Genomic DNA, 9,460 nt, shown 5'->3' on the forward strand with positions numbered 1-9,460 from the left:
ATGGCATTAGTGACATTTCAATTCAGAGGGAAAATCAAAGTTTATTTTAAAAATTGTGCTGGAATAACTGATCATCCACCTAGAAGAGAGGAATGCTAGATTCCCTCCCTCAAACCACATATACAAATAAATACAAGAAAAATTAAAGCTTAAAATATAAAAAATAAATGAGTAAAAATAGTATAAAAGATTCTAGGAGAATATTTATATTAAATCGAGGGGGAAATGACTTTCTTATATAAACCAAATGCCATAAAGGAAAAAACAAACATATTTGATTATATATTCTTATATCTTTGTTATCTCAAAAGATAACAGAAGACAAATAATGGATTGCGAAAAATATTGGCAACATGTATGATAAACAAAGGCTTAAAATCTCTAACATACAAAAAGACTCTTCAAAACAAGAAGGAAAAGGTGAGTAATCCTTGAGAAAAATAATCAACAAACTGTAACAGGCAACTCACATAAAGGGAAATGCAAATAATTGATGATGATATGAAAAGATGTTCAATATTATTAAGAATAGAAATGTGGACATTAAAACATGGAGATTCCATTTTTACCCATCAGAGCGATGAAAATTAAAAGGCTCCTGGACATCTAGTGCTGGCCAAAGTATGGGGATAGATACCCCCATGTAAAGCTGGTGAAAGTGTGAAACCAGAAATAATCTAAATGTCCACCAACAGGAAAAGGGCTGAGTCAATCAAGCTACATTCACTCTAGACTTAAGGCACGTATTTAAAAGAATGAGATGTAGCCACATTGACTGATCTAGGGGGAATCAGTGATAGAGTGCTAAATTTAAAAAGTCAAGTTGAAGATAATGTAAACAATGCAATATTATTTTTGTTATTAAAATGGTAAACTAACTAGAACTAATTCCTGTATGTGTTTTTTTCCCAGTTTTATTGAGCAATAATTGACATACGACATTGTATAAGCTAAGATGTATGATCTGTTGATTTGATACATTTATATACTGCAGAATGATTACTGCTTATAGCCTTAGCTAACACCTGTACTATGCCACCTAATTACTATTTCATTTTTGTGGTGAGAACATTTAAGCTTTATTCTCTTGGAAACTTTCACGTATATAATACAGTGCTATTAGCTGTAATCACAGTGCTGCACATTAGATCTCCGGAACTTATAGCTGAAGTGACCAACACTTTGGCTATATGACCAACATCTCCCCATTTGCCCCACCCCCCAGGCGCTGGCAAACCATCTACTCTGTTTCTATGGTTTGCCTGTTTTAGATTCCACATGTAAGTGAAAACATACAGTATTTGTCTTTCTCTGTCTGACTTCTTTCACTCAGCATAATGTCCTCAAAGTCCATCCATGTTGTTGCAAATGGAAGGATGCACTTCTTTCTCATGGCTGAAAAATATTCCACTGTATATATACACCACCTCTTCTTTATCCGTTCATCCACAGACAGTGACTACTCACTATTTTTCCCGGACAACTGCTGGGCAAGGCACTTGCTTCGACGAAATACTTCCTGAGGAGATATTTGCTGGGGTCAGGACTGTCCAGTAAGATGTAGGAACAGAAAAAGGCCCCATGCCGAAGCAGGAATATGGCAATGTCTTCATTCCCTAAAGGATAGAAAGTGGAGAGCTAAGGGCATTTGGATGCAGGGTGTGTCACAGTTGTCCAAAAGGGCAGACACTCACATGTGAAATAAAAATGAAAAGGGCACTGGTGCTGTTGAACTTCTCTATTACCTCCCTTGACGCCGGAAGGTTCCTGTTAGTGACAGAACTTTTGTGGGGCTTTGCCCTTTGAAGTGCCTCCTAAGATGGTCCCATTTGCCATGGTTGGTCCCTGTCACTGAAATCCCCTTGCAGGAGTGAGTAGGGGGAAGGAGGAAAGAGGCAGACCTTTTGAAGAAGCAAAGAATGGAGTTGCGAAAACCTCCACAAAGGCCATTGGAGAGCAGAAGTTGAGTGTAAAGGATGGGCCCACATCTCGACAGGGTGATGGTTTTCATGGGCGGACTGACTGGGGACCCACCTGACTTGATGGCCGCGTAGAGTGGCAGGCGCACGATGACAGGGAACTCATTCTTCCTGACTGCATAACTCTCCGGGTCGGCCCCATGCGTCAGGACCAGGAGCTTCACCACCGCCAGGTGCCCCCGCTGGCAGGCCAAGGCCAGCATCCAGTTCAGTAATCGCTGGGGGCTGCAGGGACCTGGCGGGGATGACAGGACAAAGGGAGAGGGTGGCTAAAGGGACTGGTTGTTCCTGCTCTGAAATCCCCTTCGATCACAGCCCTATTTCCAGCTGAAATTCGCTTCCGTCCAGTTGACAGTGTCTATGGAATAGTCCCTCTGAATTGCATATGACATTTCCCCACATCATTATAACCCACCTGGTCATCGAATAACACCAACTGAGGAAAGGCAGCATTCAAAAGCAGCATTCAAAACAGTGTGATCTTAACAATGGAAATAAGACTAGAAAGAACTACCTTCAGTGTTGCAGAATTATCTCTGGGTAGTGGGACTGTGAGCATCCCCTTACTATCTTCCTCATCCCCAGCCCTGACCTCATCCCTAGAGCAGCATCACACCTAGGGATATGGGTTTTGGAGATAGGCAGTTGAGGATTAAAATTTTTCAGCTTCCCCGGTGGCACAGTGGATAAGATTCTGCACTCCCAATGCAGAGGGCCTGGGTTCGATCTCTGGTCAGGGAACTAGATCCCACATGTGTGCTGCAGCTAAGAGTTTGCATGCTACAACTAAGGAGCCCACTTGCCACAACTAAGACCTGGTGCCACCAAATAAATAAATAAATAAATATTTTAAAAAAACATAGTGAATTTATCTGACCTCAAAAATAAAGATTTAAAAAAATATATTTCAGCTGTGTCATCTTGGGCAAATTTCTTATTCTCTTTGTGACTCAGTTTACCCATCAGTAAAGTGGGAATAATAACAACCCACCTCCCAAGTTTAATGTGAGGATTACGACATAGTGTATGTCAAGTGCCTGACTCAATAAATTGTCATAACCTCTGTCAAGTGCCTGACATAACTCATTATGATATGTCATTATGTTCTTAGAGGAATAACACTTTTCTGCATTTCCAAATTATCTGTAATATACATATATTACTTTCATAAGTTACAAAAATACTTTGATGAAAAAAATAGATCAGCCTAAAACTTAGAGAATTACTCCCTGAAAGAACTGCCTACTTAATTCCAGGATAAAATAACACTTAACACACTGAATGAACAGAGAGAGCGTGGGCTGAAATGTTACAATATCTTCAAGTTCAAAGTAGTGCAATGTCTTTTGGATCTAGCTGCCATGGAAAAACGATCTCATCCTCCACATGGACACTTCCCAATTGCATCATAACACTGTCTCACTTCCAGAGGTGGAAAGTCCTCAGGAATCAAAGTGCTCTGAAGCCTGGAGAGAGTGACCCTCCCTCTGTGATAGGAAACTGACCAGGAAATAGGGGTGAGGCAGAGAAGGCAAGAATTAAAACCCAACACATAAGGTACCCGGCATCATGCCTGGGCTGCAGCAGGTGCTAAATAAATGTCCCTTCTTTGCCCTCAACTGATAACTAAAATGAACAATTCAAAGGAGGAGGTATATGAACAGAAAACAAATTATCCCTCTCCATTACTACCAGATATCTAGCTATGAGAAGTGCAGTCGTCATGCTGCTAACTTCTGTTGAGGATGTAAGTGTGTCAGTCTTAGGAGGCAGGCCCTGTATTTCACAGTCATAATTTTAATATGAGTAAACCGAAGCTCAGGGAGACTTGGGAACTTGCTGAGGGTCCCACAGTTGGTAAATGGCAAAGTCAAGCCTTAAGTTCTGCTTTATCTAAAACCAAAGGGTGCTCTCTTAACCATACAAACCCCTGCATGTATTCTATGAGGCCCAAATCCAGCAACACTCATAGAGCGCATCTTTCCACCTCCTCCTTCTCTTCAGCCCTGCTCAGCTACAAGACCAGGAATTACATAATGATGTCCTTCAAATGATGTTCATAATTACACAACGATGTACCCACACCCCATGGACCTCTCCTCCCTCCTCTTCTTGAACCCTGCCTTCATTCTCTAGCTGCCTCTTGTCTTACCTTACTCCCGACAGTGGCTGCCTTCCCTACAGGCTGGGAATTCCCAGAGAACACAAACTGTTTTGCCCACCTCTGCACTCCCCACAGGGCCCAGCACAATGCTCTGGACTCCTTCAGTCCTCAGCAGCTCTGTCCTACGTTGAGTTAAAGACAGGACACCCCTGGGAGCAGCTGAGAACATGCTCAGGTCCACCCAAGCTCCCTGCTCTGCAAAAGCAGGCAAACCAGGCTCTTCCCTTGCTAATCTGCCAAGTAAACTCCTACTTAGCCTGCAAAGCCTGGCTCAGATGTCAGCTCCCTCTGAAGACTCCAGCCTGCACCCAGACAAGACCATTCCCTGATGTGTGCTTGCAAACCACTGTGTAAATATTTCAACCTTCGCATGGTTACACCTTTCTGCCTCAATTTCCTCTGCTTGACCAGGACCTACTAAAGGACTGGGATCACCTTTTCAAAAAGCCTCTGTGTCTATCAAGTTCTGCAGTGTGTCCAGTACTTGGAAAATGCTCAATAAATGTAAGCTGTCCAACGAGATGAGTGAGTCAGCTGGCATAGACTCTTTGGGACTAGAACAGAGCTACTCTTGGAGATCCCCGAGGAAAGGGAATCAGCTTTGGCTCCTTGGGGGCTCCTTCCTGCCCTCCTATAACTTGCTCGACCCAAACAGCATCTATGGGCCCTAACAGTGCCCTGATTTCTGTTCATAAACTCATTCTGCTTCCAGGCACAGGAGAGGCATGCCAGCTTGGAACCAAATCTGAGCACAAATCTACCTCAAAGCACATAGTTGGACACCCCCTAACAGTAGTACTGCATAATTGTGGGGTCCCATGCAAAACTTAAAAATGGGATCCCTTGGACTTCCCTGGTGGTGCAGTGGTTAAGAATCCACCTGCCAATGCAGGGGACATGGGTCCGATCCTTGGTCCTGGAAGATCCCACATGCCGTGGAGCAACTAAGCCCATGCGCCACAACTACTGAGCCTGCGCTCTAGAGCCTGCGAGCCACAACTACTGAGCCTGCACGCCACAACTACTGAAGCCCACATGCTCTAGGGCCTGCGTGCCGCAACTACTGAGCCCGCGTGCTGCAACTACTGAAACCTGCGGGCCTAGAGCCCATGCACTGCAACAAGAGAAGCCACTGCAATGAAAAGCCCGTGCACCACAATGAAGAATAGCCCCCGCTCGCCACAACTAGAGAAAGCCTGTGCGCAGCAACAAAGACCCAACGCAGCCAGAAAAAACAAAAAAAATGGGGTCCCTTGTTTAAAAATTATTAAAAATTTCAAGAGGGCTGGGACTTCCCTGGCAGTCCAGTGGTTAAGACTTCGCCTTCCAATGCAGGGGGTGTGGGTTTGATCCCTGGTTGGGGAGCTAAGATCCCACATGCCTCATGGCCAAAAAACCAAAACATAAAACAGAAGCAATATTGTAACAAATTCAATAAAGACTTTAAAAATGGTCCACATCAAAAAAAAAAATCTTTAAAAAAAAATTTCAAGAGGGCAACTTCAGAGTGTTAAACCAAGAGTGGGGCCCTTCTAAGTTCAGGACCCTGTGTGACTGCACTGTCACATACCCATGAAGCTGGCCCCACTCCCTCACAAAATCCTAACTCCCAAGACCACTGCTAAGGCAATGCCTCAGCCTATAGCTGCAGTGATGCCTGGATCAGTGTCACAGATCCAAGGCCATCATGGGATATCAAAGGAGACCAGGACACCTTGAGTCCACCAGAGAAAAAATTAACTTGTTATTTAAAAAAGCAACATAGCATGGTACATCCAGACAATGTAATGTTATTCAGTAATAAAAATATATATATATATGAGCTCTCAAGTCATGAAAAAACATGGAGGAAACTTGAATGCATATTGCTAAGTGGAAGTAGTCAATCTGAAAAGGCCACGTACTGTATGAATCCAACTATATGTCATTCTGGAAAAGGCAAAACTATGGAGACAGTAAAGGGATCAGTGGCTCTCCAGGGGTTGGGAGAGAGAGGGATGAATAGGTAGAACACAGATGATTGTTAGGGCAGTGAAACAATTCTGTATGATGCAATAATGGTGGAAATATGTCATTACACATTTGTCAAAAGCCATAGATATACAACCCTAATGTCAACTATGGGCTTCAATTAGTAATAATGTGTCAATATTGGTTGGTTCATCAATTTTAACAACTGTACCACTCTCACACAAAACGCAAATAACAGGGAAACTGTGGGAGGTGGTATATGAGAATTCTCGGTACTTGTTCATCAGTTCTTCTGTGAACCTAAAACTGCTTTAAAGGATACTCCCAGATTTCTGGATCTCATGACTGGTAAACAGTGTGAAGGCATAAACATTTTGAAGTGCAGCCCCCCCAAATGCCTGCCTGGTTCCTAAGAAAAGAGGGTCCCTGAGAGGTGGTGAAGAGCTCATGCTCTGGGATTTACCTGGCAAAGACTCGAGTAACTCCTGCACGACATCAGTGTGCCCAAACTGTGCTGCCACCACGGCTGGGTTGTCGTCGGTGGGCTCCGTTGGCAGCTCCACCAGTCTCTCGGTGAGAAGATACCGGACGGTCTCCAGATCCCCATAGGCCGCAGAGATGCTCAGGAGCTGGCCCTGGTCAAAACAGAACAGGGGCAGGATGTCAGCAAGACGAGTGCTGCTGGGAACTGCCAAGAAAATTGACTCTAAATGCTTAACGAAGTCCATGGGCAAGACTGGAGCTGTGCTGCCCAGGACGGCAGCACCAGCCACATGTGGCTGACGAGGCTTGAAACGTGGCTCATGCAAAGTGAGATGTGCTGAAAGTGTAAAATCACATGGGATTTCAAAGACCTAGTATGAAAAGGGTAAACTATCTTGTCAATAATTTTTATACTGATTACATGTTGAAATGATGATTTTTAATATATGCTGGTTAAATAAAACAGATTATTAAAATTCTACCTGTTTCTGTTTACATTTTTAATGTGACTACTAGAAAATTTGATCTTATGAATGTCTCATATTCTATTTGGAACAGCATCATGAAAGATATCTCAGGCAGGTATCAAAATTCTTCATGTTATTTGAATGTGCAAGCCAGGGCTGCTGTCCTGTGCCTTAGGTTTGTGCCTCTGAGAGCCCTCTTCTCACAGGAAGCCTGGTCTTTTTCTCAGTCAAAGGTCAGCACATGCCCCATCTCCTTGCTCACAGTGTCTCCTGCATTGGGAGGCCTCTGTCACCGTCTCTGCATAGCTAAAGCCTTTTCGGTTCTCTCACCCAGGCTGCAGTACCTTGAATGGACACATTCATCTTGCCACACAGGTCATTTGAGCCTGAACACATGCTCTCCTGTATTGCTTTAAAGTCAGGTTTCTTAAGATATAATTTATACATAGTAAATTCACCCTTTTTAGTGCACTTTCATGAATTTTGACTAGGTATAACTCAATCACAATCACCACCAGCAAGAGCTAGACTATTCCATTGTCCCCCAAAAGCCATCTTGTATTTGTGTGTCCCCACCCCCATGTCTCTGGCTCCTCTGCTAGACTGTGGGTTCCTCGGTCCAATGTCATGCTGGTTCTCCACTGAAGAGTCAGGCACAGGACACTGACGTTGGTGCCAAACGGACATGCCAAGTTGAATCCTGGCTCTGCCACTTACCACCTATATGTCTTTGGACAAGTGCCTTGACAGCACTGTACTCCAGTTCCCTCATAATAAAATGGGGATCATTACAACTCCCCTTAATCTCCTTCATGGCAGGCATTGAGGGAAGTGGGTATAAGGAACCCAGCTCACAGAGGGCAGCCATGCTAACGAATTTGTGAGTCGGCCAACCCATGAATGCATGGGCATGATATCACAACCAGGGCAGACTACTAACATGGGCAGAGGGAGGCACAGACTCCAGGCTGTCTGCTGAACAGCCCTCCTTGTGGGAGGCCACCCAGTGCCAACCCAAGGGGCCAACAAGTCTGACCTGCTCATGTGTGCATCCCAGTTCTCCCCATAAGAAGAGAGGCCTTTGGCCATATATGCTGTGAATTCATAATGGGAGGAATCAAAAATGCCCTCCCCTCAATAATTCTCAAGCACATGTACTTGCCAATTCCCCCCAAAAAATTCTCTTACAATTTTGAGAGCAGGTTTAGTAATTGAGTTATTTCCAACTATTAATTATATGGAAACATTAAACCTGTTCTAATCAAAGTATTGCACACAAAACATCAGTAAAGTGCTTCCACGGTTGACAGCCAATAAGAATTTCCCACAAGGACCAGAATGTGGCAATGGTCTTCTCAAGCTGTAGGTGGGCAAGAGGGTTGATCTCCACAAGCTTTTTGGAAAAGTTTGGCATGTGTTTTAAAATTTAAAAATTGCTCATACCCACATTCTCAATTCTTGTTAACCTAGGCTGAGAAAATATATTGACAATAAGAAAAGGATTAGGCAAAAAACATTCAATACAGCATGATTTATAGTAGTAAAAAATTAGAAACAATACAAATATCTAACCAAAAGGAATAGCCAGGTAAGTAACACTGTCTCTACTAGATGGAATGTCATGTAGCCATTGAAGGTGACGCTCATAAGGAACTTATACAGAAAATTGTTCATATAATATTATGTGAGAAAAAGCAGTATGCAAAACTATACATAAATAGGCTTGTATCTATATTAGAAACAATAACAACGACAAAATGAATGTTCAGATCAGCAGGCTGGAAGAGAGTATACCAAAAATGCTAAGTGGGATTGTTTGGATGGATTAGGAATATGAATACTTTTTTGTTCTTTTTTTCTTTACTTTTATGTATTTAAAAAATTTTCTTTTTTGAGCATGTGCTATTTTTATAGTGGAAAAAAGTGTAAAAGAATATATTAAGTTAAACCTTCAGATTGCCATTTTGTCCTTTATATTTCTGTGACCCCCTCCCTGTCCCCTGGGAAGGCAGGAGCAGTGTGCTTAGGTGATGACAGCCTGAGAAGTCCACTCGAAAGGACTGGCACCCATAAGTTTACATGAGAAACAAGGTATTCAGAACACAATAGAAATCCTCATTATGATTATAATGATAACAAGAAAACAACTTTAGTGGTAACCTTTGCCCAACCTGGGTCCCCAGTTCTGGCCAGAGGGGCTGGCATTGACCTTACCTTTTCCAGCTGGGACGTGCTCTCATCACAAGCTTCTCTGAGCAGGTGCTGGGCTCTGCTGGCGTCTCCTCGCTTGTATGCGGCATGAATGCCTTCCGTCCTGGGGCTCCGTGCTGTGGTGTCGCCACCTGGCATGGATAGTTTGCTGCCCATGTCCCCGGCACCTGGGTGGACAGAAGCAC

At 43.4% G+C, this 9,460-nt stretch overlaps 1 protein-coding gene across 10 annotated transcripts in view; it reads right to left on the reverse strand.

The window, feature by feature from the left end:
- The window catches only part of LRRK1 (leucine rich repeat kinase 1), a 118,275-nt gene that overhangs the window by 67,438 nt on the left and 41,377 nt on the right, over window positions 1-9,460 (reverse strand). For all 10 annotated transcript variants that reach the window (XM_082385126.1, XM_082385127.1, XM_082385128.1 and 7 more), the window contains exons 3-6: window positions 9,279-9,442; window positions 6,578-6,749; window positions 2,035-2,214; window positions 1,468-1,616 (exon numbers count right to left, since the gene is read on the reverse strand). In XM_082385126.1, the coding sequence (XP_082241252.1) occupies window positions 1,468-1,616; window positions 2,035-2,214; window positions 6,578-6,749; window positions 9,279-9,442 (665 nt within the window). The remainder of the gene's footprint in view (window positions 1-1,467; window positions 1,617-2,034; window positions 2,215-6,577; window positions 6,750-9,278; window positions 9,443-9,460) is intronic.

The sequence above is a fragment of the Balaenoptera borealis genome (genome assembly GCF_965194805.1).
Source record: "Balaenoptera borealis genome assembly, chromosome: 3".
Classification (NCBI taxonomy): domain Eukaryota; kingdom Metazoa; phylum Chordata; class Mammalia; order Artiodactyla; family Balaenopteridae; genus Balaenoptera; species Balaenoptera borealis.